Genomic DNA, 24,645 nt, shown 5'->3' with positions numbered 1-24,645 from the left:
TCTGTGCAGCCATGGTTGTGTTTCACTCTCTCAGGAGTATGAGCTGTGCCTTGCTACAGTCTGAATGTGAAAGCACACATAGGTCTGAACTTCTAATACCACAGGTGATCAAGAATCAGAAATCACAGACAAACAGATTCTCAATGCAAAAGTGTTTCTCAGTCATTAACTTCTATCTTGATACTCACATATAAAAACAATTGTTATATATGCAGCACATCATGCATCTTAAATACCACATTTTCACTGTTTCTCATTTTGGATTGGCCTCTCCTAAAGGTTTAAGACATGAAACAGACCAAATTCAACTACTCATAAATTGAAGAAGAGATTGTGTAAGTTTTGAGAAACAGTTCCTTGTGTTCTCAGAGGCCAGTTTATGAGGTCAGTAGTATTTCAACTCACAGATAGTTATGGATTATTATTTGGGTTTATTATGTATTAAAGAGAGTAGACAGTTTTGATGCAAGAATTTTTATACAACTGGTTATTTAAAAACAACTAAGCTTCTCATTTTAGTCTCACATCCAACTCAGACAGAGAAAAAGCCATTAGAAATTGAATGGCTTTCCAAATTCCTCAAATGGCCATCTAGCATGTATTTTTTCTATCACTGTCCTTAGAGACAGTGGCCATGATTTCAAATATTTTGCTCACAGTTAGAACTTCTGTAATTGAAAATGTTGTCATGGGTGGAAAAAAAAAATATACTGAGCAGGATTCCACTAATATCAGCTTAGAGAGCTGAACATCTCCCACCATGCCGCAGTTTGCCTTTAATAACAATGCTGCTTCTATATCTCTCAGCTGCTTCCAACTGAAATTCTGCTACCAGATGGGGAATTTGGGCTGAAAGAAACACACACTTTATTCCAACATAGATTTTTTTTTCTAGTGTTGAAAGGAAATTTAACAAGGCATCATTGGTCCGGAAAAAATTGTAGCTACAAAATGTTGCAGCTACAAATGCTATGCAAATTAAGATGTCCACAGCACTTCATGGGAAAAACAGAAAGATTTATCATAGCCAATCTTGAATAGCTCTAAGGTGGGTGCCTCCAAACTAGTTACAAATTAATCTTTTCTATTTAGGCAAAAATTCACTTTTGTACACTGCTCAGTCCCATTCAATTAATGCCCACAGGAAAATATTCACTTTTAAAAAATATATATAAATCCCTGAACTTAGAATAAGCTCAGCTTTCTCCCTTCCATGCATGTAACTGCTGGAGAGGCACAAGTTCTTTTAAGAACACTTTCTGTCACAAAAATCACACTGTACTAATACTTCTCAATATTTGTTCCTGTTAAGATGTCACTAAAAAAAAAAAAGAAAGTAAAGTCTATTGAAAGAATGCACTTTATACAATGTCAAACTGTAAAGGACTCAAGTTGTCCAGCTGCTGAATATCTGAGACATATTAAACCAAATGGAAGGAGTCAGAACCTATAAAGTTTGTCTCAGTGTCAGCTTTTTTCTTTGTATTTTTTTCAGTTGATTTTCTCCACTACCAACTGTTTAGCTGTTTGTGAAGGCCTCAAAAAGAAGACCTGCTTTCTCTTGATTATTTTTGCTGCTCATCATTAGCCTGGTGTGTACTAGAATAGAGGGCTGAAGCTAATAATCTCTTTTCACAATACTTTCAAATAATAGCAGAAAGCAATTTCTCTTTCTTTTCTACAGTTTATCACTTCTTTCCATGGAGAAAGACTATTTTGAGAAAAGAGAAATTGATAAAAATGCCAATATCTAAACTTCTTCTTAAAACATGCACAAGAGGGGAGGACAGTTGTGCTGTTGTTCCTCTATTTTGGTACTCAAAACATACACACAAAAAAAACCTCTTCTAAAAAAATTTTCTAGATCCCAGAACTGATGCTCAGCTTGGGTCTATTAGCACTGAGATTACTCAGAGTGAAGTGTTCTTATTTCCTTCAGCGATGTTTCCATGCAATGTCCTCTCACAAGCTCTCACTTACTCATACCAAATCTGTACATTTTAATGTGCCTATCACAACAGAAGCACTGTTTCACAACCACCATCAGCTGCAAAACTTATTTTTTCAAGTAAGCTTCTTATTCATCACAAACTATTTAAAGACAATACATTTCTTCAATATCAATAACAAAATCTGCTCAAGACTGAGAATCCTAGGGACCCCTTACTTATCTCATCACCACTCTCCCAGGCTGCACAATTTTCTTTAGAACCAAGACAGCTAACAGCACAAAATCAGAACACAACCTCATAATTATGTCAGAATGTATGTGTCACTGGATTCAAAGGAAAATAGCTTTCTTCCTTAAAGCCAAAATTAGCAAAGTGGAATGTATATGTATTACAAACATCTAGGGAAAACATAAGGCATGTAACCTCAAAAGGAAAATGTATAAATTCTCAAAACTGTTCAAAATCTTTGTTACTGTGTATTATGAACTGAAGCTGAAAGGATTTGCTCACTTAGAAATCTTTCTATCTAAGCCAAAAGCAATAAATTTATGGTCTGATTTAGTGGTGAGAATAAAAAATGGACCAAATAATCCTGAGGATATTTATTGTTAATACAACTCTTCAACCCAGCTTACAGCAATTTGTTTGGTGGGTATTACAATTCATCTTTCCATACAATGATGGGTTCTTCGCATTTAAGAATGCATTTCAGACAACTCCCTCCATGTACTTTTTTAATGCTATGGGAAAGTCAGCTTGAGCATTTTCACTAATATTTGTTTTTTACAACACCTAAAAAGCTTCATGCAGCAGCCTCTTCAGGAATTATGGCTGGCATAAAAGTGCAGTCTCAGTCCTTAACTGGGGAAAAAGACATTTTATTTTCCTTAGGCTTTTGTCTGAGTCACATCAATGGGGAAAACTTTATTCTGAGACAAGAAGGGACCCCTGGATAAAATCTGTTACTTATTAGTGTGCGCATATTCTCTACTTCCTACAAACAGAAATCAAGGTGGAAAGATACATAATCTAAAGTAAATTTGCTAATAGTATATAAAACAGGTAGTTCTTAAAAATGTTTAGTGTAATGTCAAAATATTTACTAATGTTCTGTTTGTTTTCATGATAACATATAATTTTTTCTAGGTATGTTTGCTATAAATCCTTACTGGTGTATTTATATGCAATTTTTTCTTGTTTTTCTTTTTGAGTTTTTCAAATGTTTTCATTATAAGCTAACTTCAAGTCCAATAGTCTTACTTTTAAAAGATTTTAAAATTAGATGGTAATTAATAATGTAAAATAATTAAAAAGTAATAATAATTTAAAAGAATATCAGAAAGGTAAATTACTAATTTTTTCACTCCATAGATATCTATTTAGTTGATTACCAGCAAATTGTAAATCTAAAGAACATAAGGGATTCACTAAAATGTTAAGATTCAAGCCTATGAAGGTATTGAAAAAATAAATAAGAAAATAATGAATATTGCAACTAACATGTCTGTCTAAAAGTTTGTCACCCTGTTCTAAGTTCTTCTAAGCCTTCTGATGTTTACATTTTTGTAATGGAGTTTCTCACACACTTTTCATGTAAATAATGATTGTTTTGCATTCCTTTCTGGAGGAGGAGAGAATTTATAGAACGTTGGTTTCACCAGTGTCATTGGAGAGGTGGCAATTTCATCCTCCAATCCAGGGTCATTTTTGGAATTCCGTATATATCGAAGTAGAGAAATAAACTACCCCTTTTTTACCTTGGACATCTCAGCGTATGCGTGACGTTCATTTCGTGTCATATTGTGACAAAAGTTGGCTGTGGACTTTATTAAAACAGAACACCTAATTAATTTTTCTTTTTTTTTAACTGATTCAACAGTCATTTTCATGGTTTTAGTTGCATCTCTTTTGGGCTGTCACTTCAAGGGTTCCTTTACTGCTTAGGGGTAACTGAGCCAGAAAACTGGCTTAGTTTTGAGAGAATTTGTTTTCTGAATTCTCAAATGTCTACATAACTTCAAAACGGAATGATTCATGAGCAAGAAGTAGTAAAAACAAATATTGAGGATGACAGCTCTATGTTGCAGGCTTGGACTGTAGCTCACAGATCAGTACCGTACTCTTTGAGGTTTTATAGCGTTGAAGCCAACATGGAATGTTTGCTGCCCCCTCCCTCAAGCTGGCAACAAAACCTCACACAAGCAAGCCAAATCAGAAAACTGATATGGTAGAAACCACACCCCAAAAAACAAAACAAGACATAGTTTTCAGTACCAAGGTACATCTGGTTTCCTGCATGGCAACACAAATGCTAGTGCCAGAACAAGAAGTACAGAAACATCTCCCTTTCAGCAGGGAGGGGAAGCAGGGCAATCAGGCAATTGCAGTGTGATAGTCTCAACAGACTTTCAGTTTTTCCACTTTTTCTCTTTAGACAAACATTTTTGAAGATGAACAAAACTGACTATCTGTTGGAGAAAAGTACAAGTTTGGACTAAACTTCATTTCTGTCAAACTACTTTCTGGTTTAGGAATGAAGAGAAGCTATAAGCCTTACCTTTACGAAAGCAGTTTTGAAAGCATTTTAAGCCCACAGTTATTAGAAGGTAAAAGAGATAAGGAAAATATTAATTGAACACCTGAACAAAATGTTTGCACATATATAGAAATTTAACACTTAAATACCATACAGCACTTCATTTTACTAAACTGGTTCTTATGTCCCAAGACTTAGCAGTATAGTTAACTTCCTCTTCATTCCTTCAGCTGTTCTGATATTTGATACAACAGAAAGCTAGCTGTAATATTTTTTTCCCCAATGGAAAATGTATTTGATGTTCCAGAGAAGAGAAAATATAGCATTAAACCAAATATTGCCCAATGATATGCGTATTCCTATATGACTATGCAGCTAATGTGTAAAGACTATTTTAATGTGGCTTTGTTTCTCAACAACTTTTGATTCCTTAGCCACTGTCTGGTCAGCTGTCATAAGTTAAAATAAAAACCTACAGTTTTGTATTAAAAGAATCAATGCTGTCAAATATCATCCGATTTACCTCTTTTTCACTATGGCTGTAAGATTACCTTTAGTCAATTCCTAAAGGATTAAGTGAACTGGACCTTATTATGGGGTTCAACTGTATAAACATCCAAACAATGGATTCCACTAGTAATTTGAAACCAGATAACAGGGAGATTGTTCCAGAATCCAAAAATCATGCAACAACTTTGAAATGGTCAAGACTCCAAGGCCTGGTTATTTCTTCTTTAAGAAAAAAAAAAATTAATTAGGCAGGGATGCAGATTTAGTTAATTTATGGGTCTCTGCCACCAGTTTGCTGTATGACATCATTCCTATAATAAGTGTTCTGAGACTGCCTTTGGAAGGGATGGTGACTGCAGTGATTTCCATCTACACAGAGCCAGAATAAGATTTTTAGACTCCTTCCTCCCTTCCTACAGAAGAAGGGTAGGGGAGAGGATGAAAAGAGAAGGTGAGGGAGCTGGATGCTGTCAGAGCTTAGGGAACCTACAACTGATGAAGTACAAGTGTTTTAGAGAGAAACAGCTACATAGCTTAATCAATTATTCTTGCTCTTGCAGCTTACAAGGCTCTGTAGAGTGTACTTTCTTTTTCTTCAGATATGTAGTCCTGGAAAGCATCATCTGGACACGGAACTGATCCTCCACAGTCTCAAGCAATTAAGACATGGTTATTAAACCCAGAAATTTCTGCCAGAATATTAACTCTGGGTCCACCTGCATTCTACACATGTACAATTCACATAAAATATTCTAGCATAATTTTAAAAATATGAAGTGCACAGCAAAAAAGTCTAAATCCACATAAATATGCTCCTGGCACAAGTATCTGAGCAGTATCAAGGATATTGCAAATGTCCTTGTTCCCTAGAGTAGTTGAGAATTTGTTAAAGAAAGTGTCCTGATGTGTGTAGAAATCAGAAACAGATGGGCTGATCACTTCACCTCAAAATGCCAACTGGTTTTCCTGTGAATTTGCCAATTTTCTTTAAAGATACTCTACTAATCTTCTACATCACTGTGAAATTAAGGCCAATTGAGGATTTCGAAACACCACAACTACAGGGAATATGTTCTCCCTGGACGTGTAAGCATTTCTGTTTTGCCAGCTCCCTGCTCTGAAATCCTCGAAGAGAAGGGCTATTTTCAGTCCTGCTGAACGTTGCTCTTGTGGGACCTGAAGTACCTCTGTTGAGCTTGAACCACCCAATACTCTCAAGGCAGAGCAGACAGACCCTCACCAGTCAGCAGGACTAAGAGCTGCAGAACAGCAGACAACTTCTCGTGGCACCCAGCCCATCTGTGAACCACTCCCTTCCAAACTTGGATCCACCAAGGGAGTTCAACCTGTCGCTCTAACCTCCATTTCAATTCATGAGAGAAACTCCCAAATAAATCTGTATTTTTGACCTCCTATGCACTTACTGGATGAAAAGCACTGTAAAAAATAATCTCACATTTACAGGCAGTTCCATAATTTTCTTGTGATATAGATGAGCCTTGTTACAATGTCTAAAGAGTGGGAAATGTGAAGGGTTAAGAGAAAATCATCAAAGATGCTCAGAATCAAATGGTTCAAACTTTCAACTCATAATTTAATAATAAAATGGAGTAAAAATTTCAAGCATACTTGGATGAATTAGAAACCTAGCCTCCAGTATAGATAAAACTTCTTTGTAAGTATTAAGGCAAGACTCAACTATTGAGAGAAAACAAGAAAAAATACTACATTTTTCCCAACAGGACTGATAATATTTGGGCTTGTTCTAACATTAAGTAAATGTTACTTCCTATAGTTTATTAGCTATTGCTAAACAGTATACATTGTTTTTATATGAATTCCCAGCACAACAAAGAAAAAAAAAAAGTCACTGCCCAAAAAGGCCAAGCAGTATATAAATGAGGAAATTGTAATTATTTTTCTGATTTTTTCATGAAATCGGGATTGCTAAAAGCATTCCATGTACTATCATAATTACCAGTAATAACATAAGAACTAATGCATTCCTGCAATTTTCAGTCCATTACTTGTGGATTTGTCATTTGTTATTTCTATTGTACAAAAGGAAGTTAAGCATTTTTATACTTAAAGCAAGAATTCATCAACACAAACATAGCAATTACTGAATCTCCTAAAAGCCAAAGGTAAAGAATAGAATTTCTTTTAAGTGAGATCCCAGAGATATCTGGTGACCTTCACCATTCATAGTGACTCCTACACAAAACAAAAGCTGAAAGAGAAATTTCATATTCCTCCACTTACTTTAATAGTCTATAATGCTCTGACTATGAAATTCCTGGATAAGCAAAAAAAAAAAATTCCTAATACTTCTCAAGACACAAACAACATTTATTCCTTACTGAGCAGTCCAAAAGCCATGCAAATCGCAGTAGAATTTTAGTACATTTTGGGGAACAATACTTGCTCTGTTTCTGCATGGTGGTGAGTAAAATCACATGCATTCCTAACTAGATGGGTTACTCAGCTCATAAAGGGTGTGCCAGATAGCATTAGTGACACAGGGTCTTATCCCACCTCTCTGACATCCACAGAAAACTCAACACTGCTTCTATTCCAGCCAATAACAAATGAATGGGCTTAAGAGAAGGTATCAGCTTTAGAGCTGCAGAAGGACTGCCAAGTTTCCTCTAACAGTTAGTAATAGGACATGGGAAAGAAACAGGGTCAGACTTGATCCTTGTCTCATTTTAACAAAACAGTAACAAAAAACCCCCAAACCCACGCCACACACAGTGCAGCATTCTCAGACCACTATCAGCTGGCTCACGGAGAAGCCTTTTAAATACATTACAACAACCCAAACATTTTCTACAGTGTCCTCACTGACCCTTTAGTTACCAGCTTTTAATACAAAAGAAAACTTAAAACTTTCATAAATTCATAAATTTGCTAATTTCTGATGATAATCAGATAATAAAATAGCAGGGGAAAAACCAGAAGTTGTAATGCTCTCGTTTAAAAGACCTGACCTAAACAACCATACAACTAAAATTTCTAGGGTGATGGAAAACAAGGATGGGAATTTATTTCTAATGCCAAGAGCTACTTGCATATTAACAGATCACAACCAACAAGAGGCACAATTCCTTGCTGTAGAAGCAAACCAGCAAATAACTCTGAAAACTTAAAAGACATGTTAAAAAGCCCCACAAGCCTCTTTAATGCACAGGATCCTACTCTCAAACTTCTATAAAAGTTTTAGCTCTCCTGTTTGAAAGAGAAATGCACATTGAATACTTTTGCATATATAAGGCCAAAAAAGCAGATGTAGGATTGTTTCTGCCATTAGCAATGAGGGCTCCAAAGCCAGAATGCTAATAATACTTTCAGAATTCAAAGGCTCCTTCATGTATAAAAATCCCTACCCTGTAAGTACTTCAGTTTCACAGACAAAAAGTACTCAAAACTGCATGACTTCCTAAAAATATATATGAAATAACTTTTTTTTTTAAATTTGGCACATTATGTTACAATTAATGGGTCAGTCATATCCATATAAACAACAGAAAATTATAGGAGAAATTGGTCATGTCTTCATGTAGGAACGCAACATAAAGCAAAAATTGAGATAATCCAGGTGATCGACCATGAAAGAAAGCTAGCCCAGAAAGGAACAAATAGAAGTCTACCTGTTGGAGGTCCAATGTAATGGTCACATAATGATACTCAATTCCATTCTGGATACTAGGGCTTTGCCACCAAGTGTTCTTGCCATCAATTGCATTTGCTATCGGGTGTCGTTCTGTTAGAACAGCAAAAACATATAAATAAATTTCAAAACTATTAGAAGATTTAATTCTTTTTAGATCTAAAATCTAGATTTAAGGCAATTGCAGAACTAATAAGGCAGGAGTTTAAAAAGAAAAAAGAATAAATTAATTTTTCTTGCACTCTTGAGCCACCAGTCATGCTTATTATTACTGGAATATTGATCTAATATTAGTTGTTTAATTTTGGTTATGATCACAAGGTCATTCAGAACATCTAAGTGCAAAAGGCCCTCCTTACGCTACAGAAAATGCAGGCATTTAAATCAAGTAAATGCTTCCTGCACTCTTCCAAAGTTTCAAGTACTGCAAAGTCATGGAATGTTGCAACAGAAACAACAAATCAGAAATCTGAGATATGGTGTGCAAGAAAAGCAGAGATTAAAGTAATTCTGGTAATACTGGCATTTCTAAGACATTTCTAAGCTCACCTGGAAATAATTCAGGAAATAATTCACAAATCATTACAGAGGAAATAATTCAAGAATCATTACAGATTATATTCCTCAACTGGAAAATTTTCTGACTCACATACATGCATGTAAAGGTTTGTTTGGTTATAATCCATATCAAATTCCAAGATGCATTATTTTTCATGTCTATATTTACCTTGCTGCATTGTCCCAAATGAATCCTAAGTAAGAAGTTACAAATTTATTTACAAAATCGATTTTTTCCTGAATTTCAAGATCTTCTACATTATCCAAATTTGCTTACTTAGTACTTTAATGTTATTTAGACTAAGAAAAATTACACTCAACATTTCTAGATTATTTTTGTGTTTCTTTCCTGTACAAAATGGAGAATAACAAAATCAAAATTTTAAAAGGTACAAGGATCTATATTTTGAAGTCCCTAATTTTCCAGAGTAAGCCTGTACATTATGAAGAAAATAACCCAATGGAAATTCATATATGGTAAGTTTCTTCTATGCAAGTTCTGCTTGCAAGAACATGAATTAGGAGAAAACTCTACCCCTCTGATTAAGAATGACTTTCTAAACTCTCAGGTTTCCTTGGTATAAAACTGGAATATGATTCATTACTAGCTGGGCCTAGAATTGCAAATAATTACTTTATGAACTGATTAATTTACTTATTATTTTAATTATTACTTAAATCAACCAGCCAGATTGATAGTCTTTGTATCTCTGGTTTTTTGCTGTATCAACCACCTGTGGAGGACAGGAGTCCTAGCTCATTAGGGGAAGCCAGAATGCCTGAACATATTTAAAGATACAATTAAAGGGCTTTGTGGGACTGAGTGAAGGCATAAATGCTCAATATTGAAAATGCCAAAAATTTCATTTAAATATTATTCAATGGTATTAGTGGGCAGCAACATTTTCAAGTTAGAATTCTGGTACTACAACTGATAAAGCTATAGGTAGCTTTTTCTTTATATTGAAAAGAAAAGCACGCAGTTCCCATGCTTTACACGCTGTCAGTTCCCACAGCTCTGATCATTTTTTCAAATTTTGGATTTAAATGAGCAGCAGCAAAAATCAGCTGCAAATCAAATTCAGGACTTTTCAGTGATTGTGACAGAAGTTGTCTAACTGGAAATTTTGATCTATCAATTTGATCTTCAGATCAAATTGATATAAAGGTGAATCATCAGAAGGAGAACTGGGAGATGAATCAACAATTAACTGTAATCACCATTATGAAAGTTTAATCATAATTAATTTGAAAATTGATTAACTGCTGGCATGTTTAGCATATTTTAAAGACAAGGAGGAAAATACAATATTTGCAAAAAGGACTGGATTGCAAATAGAGTTCAAGAATCAATCTTCCTGACGGATGGCAAGAGGGAGAACTTAGAGAGTGAGCCCATCAAACTGTGCACTTTAATTTGGACTCACATGTGATTAACCAGGGAATTTGTGTTCATTTCCTACTACAGTAATTAAGGGGAGGCACACCAGACTCACACATTCCAGGGGGATCATTTAAAGTCTGGTTATATTACATGGTTCTCCTATTAACAAGCCATCTCTGTTTAAACAAGGCACTTCTCTTTGCCAAATGAACATTTGAAGACCTTAAAATGAGATATGATTGTCACGAAAGACCAGATATTATGAAGCTGGACTGATTCAAGTTTAGAAGAGAGTAGGAACAAGGAGAAACATAGATATAAATCATTCAGATTGGGTTTTTTTATATACATACATACATGTCTGTGTGTATACACATATTTTAGTGTACACTGCCTGACATCATAGACAAGACATAGCAATATCTCTGGTTTAAGTTTGATTTTTGAAATAAGCAAGCTTCATATAGGAGAAAACTGTGGGTAATGTGCATATGTCTCTAAATACCCATCTGTAAAGTCTTTTGCACAGTCTCTCTGCCAGTCGGAATGCTTCCAAAATCAAAATTCTTCTCTGAGTGAAACACACTGCTATTATGCGATTGGATATGTCTATTGCTAAAGAATCCTATGATCTTCTCTCAGAAGGTGGCATTTTCTGTAGTTAAAGAAGACATTAAAACTTGGAAAACAATCTGGAAAAAATAGGTCGTAACTGTCTTCAGATAAATTAAGTAGTCTACATTGGGACAATTACAAATAGCTTTGCAAATATAAGATGAGGAGTAATTTAGCTGGAAAAGAAAGCATCTGAAGTTTACAATGGACAACTATGTTGATGTTTCACCATTAGCAATAGGAAATATCAAAGTAAAACAGTGAACAGGAATATATGGTTATTCTGAAGCAAACCTGGATCTCTGTGTAGTGCTAGTAAGAGCTCAGGTGAACTTTAAAAGATATTAAAACCTCTAAAGAGAATTCAGAGAATTGCAATTCATGCAGTTAGAGTCCTAGAAGACAAAACCTATGAGGAGAATGAAAGATAGCTTAGTGTAGAAACTAGACAGAGCAATACCATGACACCTCAATTAATTAAAATACTTTTTTAAAGAAAAATGGAGTAATAATCCATTCCTTGTATTGACTGAACTTAGGAAATAGGTAACATGAATTTCTGCAAGGGGATGCAAATTAGCTATTAAAAAAACGCTTTTGTTTTGAGTGATGTAATGAGTAAGCCACTCTAGAAAGTCTGGCCATGGGAGGAAGTGTCTAAGGAGAATCCAAACAAGCTTCCCTCTGGAAAGCTACAGCCACAGACAGCTCATCCTGTCTAGAACTAGCAGACAGATTAAATGTCATATTTTATTTTTTTTTTTATCCTGTGGTTTTAAGCACATGCTTAAATGCCATGAGGTACAAATGAGCTAAGTTTTATTGGAACACAATTGGTAAAAAATAATTGTCTTCATGATTCTGTGTCTCTGCTGCTTCCAGTATTTTATCTATTCCATTAAAAGTTGTCTTAAGTATCCCTACATCCTCTACCATCTACAGCACTAATATACCCACGAAAATCTAATAATGTTAAAGCTGTTCATGTCTTTCACTGCAAGGTTACATGAAATTAAACTTGTATGACTTGACTAGGAAATTTTCTTAGTTCTAATCTTCCCAACTACCAGAAATAGGCATATCTGAAGTAGATGATGACAAATTTTATTTGAAAACTGATTTTGCTTCCAGGTAATCTTTAAGAAAGCAGTGTTAGAGAAAATCAATTTTAATATTAAAAACTAAGCATTAAACCAAGCAGTGCTCCATTACTTTATCTTATTTTTTCTGGCTCACTGAATACAAATTTACTGAAATTTCAGATATTGCTTAGATTGGCCAAAATGTTCAAGTTCCACAAGTAGGTATGCAGGTAAAAGTAAGTTTCTGTTTTTTATTCATGGTTAGTGTATATTAAAAGAATTCAGCAACAGCTGTAGATACTTAATTTTTTTAAAAATCTGAATTTAGGTGCTCTGCTTTCCAGTACCTGAATCAGAAAGTTCTGTGGGAGGAATGCCAATATCAGACACAGATTTTTAAACACCTTTGGAAGAGATGGTTAACTTGATTTAAATAGAGACACACATTTCACAGTAATCAGGCTGGTGAACTATTGTTTTGTTTCCTGAGTATCTACACCCTTTGGAAAAAAATCATTTTAAAGGAACAAAAGGAAAGTGGCACACATACGATGTGGAACTCGGCTCCTTTGATCACAAATGCGGCACTGAGGGTTCCTTGCAGGCTGTCCAGGTACGTGTTCTACGAGTTTGCAGTACATTTCCCGCCCCTTTTCGCCACAGGTAGCATTGGTTGTGATGAGAGCATTACTAGCCAGGTTCAGCACTGCAGGAAACAGTCCTGAAAATAAAATAAAATAAAATAAAATAAAATAAAATAAAATAAAATAAAATAAAATAAAATAAAATCATAAACAAAAGCAACAGAGGCAAAACCAAGGTGAATTTAGCAGAATAATCACAAATGAATGTAACACCTGTTACAACATTAAAGCAAAAGCTTTCATTTTCAACAGCTATGGAATTAAAAAAACCAAAACTTTGATGTGTATCCAGAATCATCAGAACAAAGCCATTATATTGATGGGTTTCTCCCCATTCTTCTAAAATTCAAATTGCTACCTTCTGGTTATATCATGAAAAACAGCAGGATGCCAAAGGAGAAAGTACAGAAACACACAAAGCATCATAAAATTTTATGTTTCACAATCAAACCTTGTGTTCCTATGCAATTGGCCACTGCAACACTGTACACAATGTACCTATGAAAACTCCTTATCATTCTTCTTTTCTGCTGACATCCCCATGGAAAAGCTTTTCCTCCACAGACTGCAGCACTTGCATTACACTGTATTACTGTTCTGCTTAGGACTTCATAGACACCTTTGTCATCAGAGCAGCTGGGTAATTTATCCAGCAACATGAATAGCATATGTCATACTTCCCTTTCCTCAGGAAGAAAATACGACATCTTATCTTTTATGGTAGTGCTGTTGTTATTTTTCTAGGTACACATGCAGAGTGATGTATTATAATTCTCATTCAGCACAGCATTTAAGCACGTCTGAGTGCTCTGCTGAGCAAAGTTATATGTAGCAGTAAGCTATAAAGATTATAAACCATATGAAGAACATTCATTAAGGTGGGTTACTCTCCTTCCCACTAAGTACTGATCAAAACCTTTGAGCTGTAATAAAATTGATCCACAGAGACAGATGGCTAGTATGTGTCAAATGTATATATTAGTACCCCTCTCATTAAATCAACCAGTTTTGTATCTTCAAAAGTAAATTTGCCATGGCTACAGGTTAAATCAAAAAAGCCCAACCCAACCCAACCAACCAATCAAAAAAATATAGGCTGATGTATGAACTCTTGGGATCACTTTTAGATTTATTTATAACAGCTTCAAGTGGCCCAAAAGTCACTCTTTTGCAATTTTTTCAGCTTCCAACCCTATTATACTATTAAAACCTGAAAATAAGGTTTTAATAAAAACTGAATTGGTCATTATTGAACTCTGAGAGCTCCCTTTATAATGGCATTTCTTTTTGTCCTCAAATGGACAACACTCTGCAACTGAATCCTTTCAGTCCTTTAACACCAGTCTCCTGCTTGTCTCTGCAATTAACCTGTGTGCCATTTAATTACCAAGCTTGGCTAGACATGGTACAGCAGTCCTTTGACATTGTCAGTTAGTGACTCTCACACTCACTTTAAAACCATGTGTAAATATACTCCTTGAGCAAGAGAGCAAATTAGTTACTAGCTCATCCAATTTGTGCAGTTAGTCAATACTTGAGATTTTATTGATCATATAGCTTGCCTCTTCTGTATAGATTAAAGCTTATTTTCACCACATTTTAAAATATATGCAGTTGTTCTTGTATTTTTATTCACTGCACTCAGTGGTATTTTCAGTCTTCTGCAATGGGGCTGCATGGCAAAAATCTGTATAAGCATTAACAGAGTAGATGAATTAATAGCTGTGGAACTTCCTAAGTTGACTGACAGCCTCATTATTCTCTTTTTAGGCTGTACAAAGTTAATAGTGCAGAAGCCAGTAATCATTTAGTTTTAACAAAGACTCTGGCATTTGGTTCAGAGCTAAGTATTTTAAGCCCTCAAAAGCGAACCTCGTACAAAGGACAGAATGATCCTACACGCAAAGAATTGCGGTACATGGCATCAGGAGAATAAATCCTTCAAGAAAGAGCTGAAAGAGAGCAACCAAAAAGCCTCCAGATTCACACACCTGTAAAACTATTACCTGATCTATGTGTATCACAAATCATGCCATTATTTTAAGTTTTAACATAAAATTTAAATACAAGATATGTAAATAAATGAATGCTTAAGAAACCTGTTTATTAGAACATCAATTCACCCTTGGGTCACCTCTTTAATGTGCAGAGCACCTCACAGAAAAGCTACGAAAAGAGCCTTATTCATAATCAGTACAAACACAGGCAACAAAACCAGTATTGGGAGTTTCACTGAAGAGCCCACGTCAAGATGCCAGCACTTCACAGAGGTGCTCCACACTGAATTCCCCAGAGGCTCAGAGTGACAAGGAGAGAACAAAAGATGCACATTACAGCCAGCACTTCACCTTTGCTATTCATGAATTCCTCAACCCTGGGGTTTTAACAAGTAATAATTAACAACTACATATTTGAACTTTTTTTTTTTAATTTTTATTTCCATGGACCAAGGGACTGGGCTCAATAGGCCCTATGAGTCCCTTTCAACTCAGGGTATTATATGATTCTATATTATTTTTTTGTACAGCCCAAAAGAAGGCTTTGCTTTAGAAGAACATTTGATGTGCATGCCTGATAGTATGGAGGAAGCAAGAGTATTCATATTGATTTCTACCAATTAGATATAGATATTTTTTCACAACAGAAGCATGACATTCTATCAATACAGAAGATTAAACAATTTTCTTGAAAATTTTAGCTAGGCCTTTTGAATATGAACTAAAGATGTGAATGTTTATGATGCTAATATATCTGGTCGCATTTCCTGCGATTCACATGTTAAAAATTCATCTTCCAATCATAAATCCACAGGAAAAAAGTCAAGAGAGCTCTAGATAGCACAGTTGATTTCTTTTTGCCTTGTTTTTCATTACAATAATCATACACAAAAAATATTCAAAAACTGGTGTACTAGTTTAGCACATCTTCAATTCAATTTCCCAATAAATTTTAAAATCTGTTTTCAATCCCACCTTGAATTCTATGGGCATCCTCCCATCAAACACTTCCAAAAATATGATCTGCTAAAATTATAACAGAGACCTTTTCTTTCTTTATTGCCAAATGACTTTTGTAAACCTTTGCTCCAGTGAAAAGACTGGATAAAATGCCTCTGAGCCACAAACATATCATCTTTATTTTGTGTAGCTCAAGTGCAAGCAGAAAAATTCTCCATTCAACTGACAGCAACATCAGTCTTTTCTCTCCTTTGTGTCACTGGCATAAATCATATTAGCAATCATTTCTATCTGTTAAAAAAAAAACAAAATTTTTCTGAAATTTTATGAAGGAGACAGGGAGAAAAGATTGGCTTTTAATTAGGTAGTGGTTTTAGTAAATTGGGTTCAGTTTCTGGTTTTCAAAGGACTGCTGCTGCATGAAGAGAAAGAGTATCAGATTCTCCCCTGTGAAATGGGCAGTCAACTTTCTGCTCAACATTTAGGTTTTTAAGCATGGAACATATTCCATGAAGATTTTAGTGCATGCAAACACAATAGAAAGTTTGTTTAGTGCTGACAGGTGATTAAACTATGAAAGGCAAATAACACAGAAATTAATCAAATTATTTAAAGTGGTGTACAATGCACAGGTAATCAAGCATGCTGCTCAAGTCACTAGAGAATTAATGATGATAGGTTTAGCATACATTTTGAACAGAAACAGTTTTAGAAAAAAACCTGTAAAAAGGAAAAGCATCAAATCAGCAGGATTTTCTTGCCTACAAACCCCTACGTACACAAGTTTTACACTGCCAATGTTCTAGTTAAGTAGGTGTGGTATCAAGGTACTAACTTGTAGTACTAACTACATTCTCGTTTTTTATAATGGGTCGTGGATCAAAGCACATCTAGATACCTATCTTAAAGATAAAAATAGGGACTGCTTGGGATCTGTGTTTTTTTTTTTTTTTTTTTACAGATGCTTTAAAAGCCATCCTTTATTAATACTAAAATTTTCTGGAGACACTGGCAAGCATCTCAGTGATTTAGTGAGTTCAACACACTTAGACTAGTAAACAGACTTTTACAAGATTCCACAAAGGCCATTAAAGGAAGTAAGCCATCATAACACAAGAAGGAATGACCTCTCATGAGGTCAGAATTAAAAAATGGAGAATAGCAGTGGAAAAGCACGGCAATCTTTGCTGAATCCTATTCTGTTCCAACAGCAACATAAGAAACTTAGAAAAGAGGATAAAAATTAAGATGACTGCTCGTTGATTATAAAAATTATTCACAAATATTAAAATAAGCATAGACCACAGAACAGTAGAAAAATTCCACAGAATGCTTTGTCTAGGCAATAAAATGGCATATTTTCCAAATCAAGGAATGGAAATTGATACACAGGGGGAAAATATGATTGCTTCTGCACTAGCTATTATTAGTCCTGAAAGAGTTATTATTGATATTTCAATTAAAATATTAGCTCAAGGAATAGAAACAAAATGCCATTACAGTATTGCATAAATCCATTTGTACCGACAACTCAAATACTGTATGGTATCCTTCATCTCCCATCTCCAAAAGATATGGTAGAGCTAAAAAAAATTAAGAACAGTGCGACAAGATCACAGCTGAGGAACAGCTTCTGAATGTGAACAGGAATAGGCTATGAGTTTTCTACCAGCAAACAAAAAGACTGGGAGATGTATAAAATTATGTAACTGCATACAAAATCATAAATGGCTTTAGTAATTAAATCTTTGCAGTGAACGTGGTAGGTCTACCACAAATTGAAGGTGTTGAGTCAAATAATCAGACAGAAGTTTTCTTCACTGATTGGGACATTTTTCCTGTTTAAAAATGAAACTGCTTTTCAGCATGATAGCAATTAAATTCTAGAATAGATAAATAAGTTATATAATAAAATATTTTTATTTCAGAGGCAAGAATGGATAAAAAGCCAGTTAGATTAATACATAGAACAAGTTCATCCACAGCTGTTAAACATGAATGGCTTGTGTGCAGTTGCTAGTTCAGAACATCCCTAAATTACTAGCTGATGCAGGGTTTTACCCAGGGAGACATCCCTCCACTCCTAAATATTTTTCCTCAATATTGCTGCTGATACGTATCTGTAGTTTTTTTCTTACTAAGGCTGGTAGCATATACATCCCGACATCAAGGTTCATCCAAAATGAAAGAGAAATTATCATCTTAATTTTGTGTGGTATTGCTAATGAAACTGTAATATTTTTGCCAATATTCAATTCTTTCAACAGCCATGGTTCCCTATACTACTTCCCATTATTACCTTCCACCCAGAGAGGTTTTCTCAATGGCTATTTATTCTATGGAAGAGATCTTGTTCTGTAGATCCTCTAGAGAACATTCTTTTGAGCCTCGCAATTTCCCTGCAGTTTTCTGCGAAGCAGTATTACGTAATTAATTTTCTTATTCTTTCCTTATTTTCACGGCATAAAATGAAGTAACAGCCCTGCTTCATGTGTTTTCTTTTATCTACTTTTCATGAGTTCCCACCAACCTTCAGCTCGTGTAAGCTCCATGAGTATCAGTGGAATAATACCTACCAATCTGATGCCTGGCACCCTGCCTCGTTTTGTCATGCCCTATTACCTACTCCCCTGCCAAACTAACAGATTTTCCACATGCCTTATTGCAATAGTGGAGATCAGCAGAAGCAGATGAGCTACACAAGTAGCAGGTACAAGACATTTTCATAAAGCCTGTCAGCTGCTGAATTCAGTCTCATTCTCACTCCCTTACGGAACAGCACTCTTTGATTGACCTTCAGAGCCCACTGAGTTGATTTCCCTAGCTGAGAGAGGATGGAGGGATTCTAGAGGGAAATCAAAGATATTAACTTCATCTCCAGCTGCTGAATGGTGATTACAGGTTCATTATGAAGTGGGGATAGTCACTGGGGTAACCTACTTTAAAAATGTGTCAAGAAGCAGCTACAGCAAAGGAAGGGTACTGGAAACAGGTATGAATGTAAACAAAATACTTACCTTGCACATTAGTGTTCCTACCGCTTACCAGTTCAGACACATTTTTATTTCCTTCCCTTCATATAACTCCTGGGAAATTGTAAATCCAGTTCCAATCACATCAGTATCCCACACCTACAGAGCAACTGGTGGGGTAAGTCTCACTAGAATTACACTCCAGAACTCCAATGGAAGCACAAGCAAGGAACTAAAACCAAGATTATAATCTCTGTTAGACTTCTGCTACTGCACAGAGGAAAGAGCAGACATCTTAAATGAGAAAGAAAGAATCACCATAGGTGGCTGATAGGAGATGGAAGACAGCAGCAGAGATGAAGGAAGGAACTCTCTGAGTGGTAGAGACTGGAAGAGAGAAGAAAATTGAAAGAAAGACCACTGCAAAGATACTCATAAAGCCTGTAATCCTTCTTTACAGGAGATTATTGGCACACTGAAATTTGCATTCACTATAATTTAATGTCTATATTATGATTTGATTACACAGCAATAAGATCAGCATCATGTTTTACTGAGGGTAAAATTAATATAAATAATTGCAGTGCCTGCACATACAAGCAAAATGTTACTTTAAAAACCAGTATTGATTTTTAACAGCTTTTTTTAAGTACTTCCAAGATAGAAGAGAAACTTTGGTTTACCAACTCTGGGATTTCTTTGTGTCTTATTAAAGCATTAGAACAGAGAAAATGTTTTTTCTCCTTCAAAGAAAGCTCTGTTAAGACCTGCATATTGCTCTTCTCTCTTCTAAACAGACCAGTATTTGGCACTGCACACTTCCTTCAATCTTCTCAAAATATCTAGTCTCTTCAAAGAAGAAAATAAAACAGCCTGCCTAAATATGTCTAACTTTTCAAGCCAATCTTCCTAGTCTATAGAGCACTTTGAAATGTTCATGGAGTCAAGCAGAGCTGTTTGCCACTGAATTTGTACTAAAAAGACAAAAGAGAATATGTCAATTTCCGATGTTCTAAGAAGTGTCACTGGAAAAAGAGAGAGTTGTCTGCTGCAGCGCAGAGCTATGCTAGGCTGTGGGAACACAGTGGGGAGAAAAAACTGGGACAAAACAAAACAAAATGTTGCAGCATTGAATTGCTTCCAGCTGTGCACGACAGGGAGTAACTTAATGCACTCTATCCACAATGTAGATGAATACTTTTATACAACTGGAAAATAAACCCAATTTGAAGAAATAGCTGTCCAGACACAACAGAGCATGCAGACTGAAAAAAACAAAAATTGACACCAGGATCATTTGTCCAGGGGAAAACAAAATGGAAAACAAATGTTTCAGTACCCATTTTTGTCAGTTGCCCCAAATCACTGTGCATTACAGTACTGTTCAGCAGTCAGCCTTTTTTCCTTCCAAAGGAAGTGGAAAAATAGTTGTTGATGTTTGGTGGTAGAGATGGCTTGCTTTTACTTAGAGGTGATTTCCTCTATTCTCTCTAAGCAACATTACATACAGCCTCCTGCATATTTATCTTCTACACAAAAACCAGAGTAGGAAACACTAACCTGAAGAAGCCTGATGGCAAATCTAACTATACTCCTTACATAGTACCAGACACATCTGAAAGAGGGTATACCAATTATCTAGTAATATTACCTTGCCTCTCCACAGCTCACAGCATTGAAAATCTGTAGGGACTTTGCTTGATTTAACAGTAAAACTCTGCCAGTTTTATAGATTGTAGACTGAGTGAAAAAATCACTACTGGCTCACCCCAATATTCTATTGTATTAAATACATAAGCATCCTCCTTGCTTTGTAATGAATTCCTTTTTTTTTCTCAGACCTGTCACAAAAGGTTGTTTTGCAAAGGAGAACAGGAAAAACACAGGTGAAGATGAAATCCTGTCTCCTTGACATCTGTGGCAGAACTCCCACTGAATCAAAAATCCAAAGCACAAAGACTTAATGGACATCTCATTTTCAAAGGTATTTACATGCCCAGCCTGAGTCAGACACCCACTGATTTTCAAATGTATTCCGTCTGTATTCTGACAAAAATTTTGAAGGGCAAAATCCCACTTGTACAAATACTTTATCTGTAGAAAGGGTTCACTATGCATGAAGAAGCAAGCAGCAGTGCACTGTTTACAGTTATTTCCTTTTATTTTTTAATGACCACATGATCTTCATTAAAACCTTTGCAATGCTGTAGTACGGTTCTGGGCAGCCAAGCAGGCCTAACAAGAAAAAGTAAATCAACATCTGAAAGGCAACAGTTTTCTGTAAACAGGAATTTTCCCAAATCATGTGTCGTCTGCTCTTAGATAGCACACACCAATTTACAACTTCCCCAAACTGCAGGGCATGGCTAAAAATGTCCATTTTAATTCCATTCCCACAACTGAATACCAGGGTCTCCATACTAAGATGACATACTTGTCTCATTTGCAAACAGAGAGCAAGACACAGACCTGTATGATTTGTCTATTCCATCACTGAAGGAGAAAAGAAAAAAAAAAAAAACATGAAAAACTGAGGAAATTAAATCAGAATTTCTCAAAGGTAGGCTAGAGCCTGGGAAAATCAGAGCGTCCAGATGCAATTCACTGATAACTTTTGTTTTGACAAATTATTTGCTTCATGAAAAAAGGCCCTGCTATGCATTATCTCGGACACTAAAGAATATGAAGACTATGACTGTTTTTGCAATAACTTCAAAATCGATGCCCATTGAAACCACACAGAAAAGTCAGAATTAGTTACTGCGCCCTTGAGTCTCCAACACTGTCAACTTAAACAGAAAGACTGAGATGTATACTGTGTTCTTGTATCAGAGGTAACAAAAGGCAAGTTATGGGGGCTAATAAAAGTCATCCATCTATTCACTATCATCTAACTGACAAAAAAAAAAGTCCAAACTGAGTCTAACTTTATGAAACCAAAGAGCAAAGGGAAAAACTGATCTTACCATATGTAAGAGATTCAGTGCATTTACATTTACCCTGAGGATTCAGATTAAAATAATTTGAAGTGTTTCAGCTGATGAGCTTGAATAAACATGACGTTCAATTCATTCTTTGAACTGATTTACTTCTCACTACTCTGCTGTAATGCTATACAAATACATACTGATAAGGATTATAAATTTTCAACATATTCTAGTAAAAATGTGAAATCATCAATTAGCAATTTCTATGCAGAGTTCTTAAGAACTGGCTTCAGAGGATTAGGAAATCGCTGAGGCTGAAAGGGACCTCATATCTAGCCCAAACCCTGCTCAAGTAGGGTCATGGGAGCAGGTGACCCAGGACTGTGGAGCAGAGTTTTTAGTATCCCTAAGGATGCAGACTCCACAGCCCCTCTGGGCAATATATTCCATTGTCTGACTACAGTTAGAGTAAAAAAATTGTTCTCTTCTCTTTAAATGGAATTTCCTGTATACTGATTTGTGTCCATTACCTTTTGTGCTGCCACTGAAAAAAGTCTGGATATGTCTTCTTTATCACCTCCTGACACATACTGATAAAATCTCCTTGACACATCTCAAAACTAAGCAACCTCAGCCCTCTCAGCCTTTCCTTATAGACAGACACTCCAATTCCTTACTCATGTTCCCAGCCATTTCCTGGACTTGTTTCAAAATGCCCATGTCTCTCTTGTATTGAGAAGCCCAGAACAGGATGCAACTCTTCCATTGCACTCTCATTACTGCTGAGCTGACAGGGAATGATCACCTCCCTCAGTCCGCTGTGGACACCCTAACTAATGCACCCCATTTGCCACATGCTGCCTCATGCTCAGCTTACCCACCAGGACACCCAGGTCCTCCTCTGCAAAGCTGTTTTCCAGCCATTTGGCCCCAGATTGTACTGGTGCATGGGGCTGCCCCTCCCCCTATGCCAGGCTTTGCACTTCCTTTTGCTAAGGTCAGTCTCTTTCTCCAACCTGGCAGTGCCCTTCTGGCACAGCCTTCTGGCATATCAACCAGTCTGTTCAATTCTATATTGTCTGCAAACCTCCCAAGGGTGCTCTCTGCCCCATCATCCAGGTCATTAATGAAGATGTGACACAGTATTGGCCCCAGTACTGACTGTTAGTGCCCGCCCAGTGATCACTAATGACCTGCCTCCAGGTGAACTCTATGCCACTGATACAACCATTCAGACTACCCATTCAGTTTGGAACCTACCTTGCTTTCCACTTATCTGACCTGTATTTAATCAGCTTTTCTTTGAGGATGTTACTGAGACAGCATCAAAACCCTTAATAAAGCTAAGATAAATAACCCACTCTTTTCCTTTCATCCACCAAGTCTGTTACCTCATCACAGAAGTCTATCAGGTTTGCAAATGACAAACTGTCCTCCAAAAATCCATGCGGTCCTAAAACCATTTTAGCTACACATACAGTTCACATTTACCATTTTACATGTATGTGTTATTTAAACCCATGCTACACAATATGTTAAATTAAATGAAATTAAAATGAGAACTAATTTGCCCTTCTCAGATTATACTGTAAGGCCACACACCTTTGATCTGTTCAATTCCAATGCATCTAAAGCAAAATTAGCAAGATCAAGGCCTTCAGTGGTTCAGCATCAAGGCAAAATGCAAAATATATTTTTCATATCTTAGACTCCCACCTTTTCATAGAACAGGTTGCCTGTTTCACTTTCACAGATATTCTGAGGCACGGATTAGCCTGAATAACTGAGAAATACTGCAAATAACAAAAACAGCACAATTGAAAAATTAAATTGTATATTTGTGTAGTAATACTACTACTATGCATTGAACCAAGAAATGTCCAGTTACATAGGAGAATATGAAATAATATTGTAAACACTCTTTGTCGGTTTTACAGAATTCTTTTGTTCTTGCACATTGAAATAATTCTTGTGTGTCACCTAAATTTGTTCACCAGAGACTTTGCTACAAAAGGGCTCCTAAATACATGTAAAAGCTATAGTATCGTATTCATATATTTGTAAATTATACATATGTAATATATACAGACATGAAAATACAATAGATAGTGCATATATATCTGTAGCCATAGTAGTAAATTTTAAATTCTTCCTATTTCATAAAGAGAACAGAATATATGCATGATTTCAATATATTTTAGTATATATTTTGTGAGAAAAAATATTTAATAATATTATCTTCATGAGATAATTTCCCTGCCTTCCACATATTTTGTCCCCTTACTTGAACTGTGACTCAATGGAAAAATCAAATGAGGTCTGAGCAGATGGCTATCAGCAAACCAGTAACAATATACTATGGTTTAGAATTAGACAGAAAATGTGCAACCTGGTATATTATTTCTGCTTGTAACTGCCAAAGACATCTGGCTTAGAATATAAACCAGCTTGAACATCCCTATACATACTTACTTTACCATTCATGAAAATTGAATTATATCAGTATCTCTTAATATGTCTCTGTTAAAGCTGTGCCTATCTGTATTAGTGGAAACCCTCCTTTTTTCTTCCTTATAAAAGTAGATTCAGAGACATCACAGGTGTCACATCTTTACATTCCATTAAAATCAGTCAGAACTGCATGCAGATTAATCCCTGCACATTGCTTTAAAAATGCATGGGATGACACATCAAGGAAAGGAATTCTTCAGGTCTTCCAATAAGATGTTAACAAGTTTCAGTGGTACTACTGTCACTAATATGACATTTATTTGCATAACTAAAGGTTTTAGCAATGGACTCAGCTGGAAACAAACGGGTTTTTTTTCAGAAGTATGA

At 35.7% G+C, this 24,645-nt stretch overlaps 1 protein-coding gene across 4 annotated transcripts in view; it reads right to left on the bottom strand.

Annotated features, from left to right (window-relative positions):
- The window catches only part of LAMA2 (laminin subunit alpha 2), a 340,056-nt gene that overhangs the window by 245,819 nt on the left and 69,592 nt on the right, over positions 1-24,645 (bottom strand). For all 4 annotated transcript variants that reach the window (XM_064413130.1, XM_064413127.1, XM_064413128.1 and 1 more), the window contains exons 2-3: positions 12,858-13,028; positions 8,649-8,761 (exon numbers count right to left, since the gene is read on the bottom strand). In XM_064413130.1, coding sequence (XP_064269200.1) covers positions 8,649-8,761; positions 12,858-13,028 — 284 coding nt within the window. The remainder of the gene's footprint in view (positions 1-8,648; positions 8,762-12,857; positions 13,029-24,645) is intronic.

Source organism: Passer domesticus, chromosome 3, assembly GCF_036417665.1.
Source record: "Passer domesticus isolate bPasDom1 chromosome 3, bPasDom1.hap1, whole genome shotgun sequence".
Taxonomy (NCBI): Eukaryota; Metazoa; Chordata; class Aves; order Passeriformes; family Passeridae; genus Passer; species Passer domesticus.
This window is presented reverse-complemented; position numbering and strand designations above follow the sequence as displayed.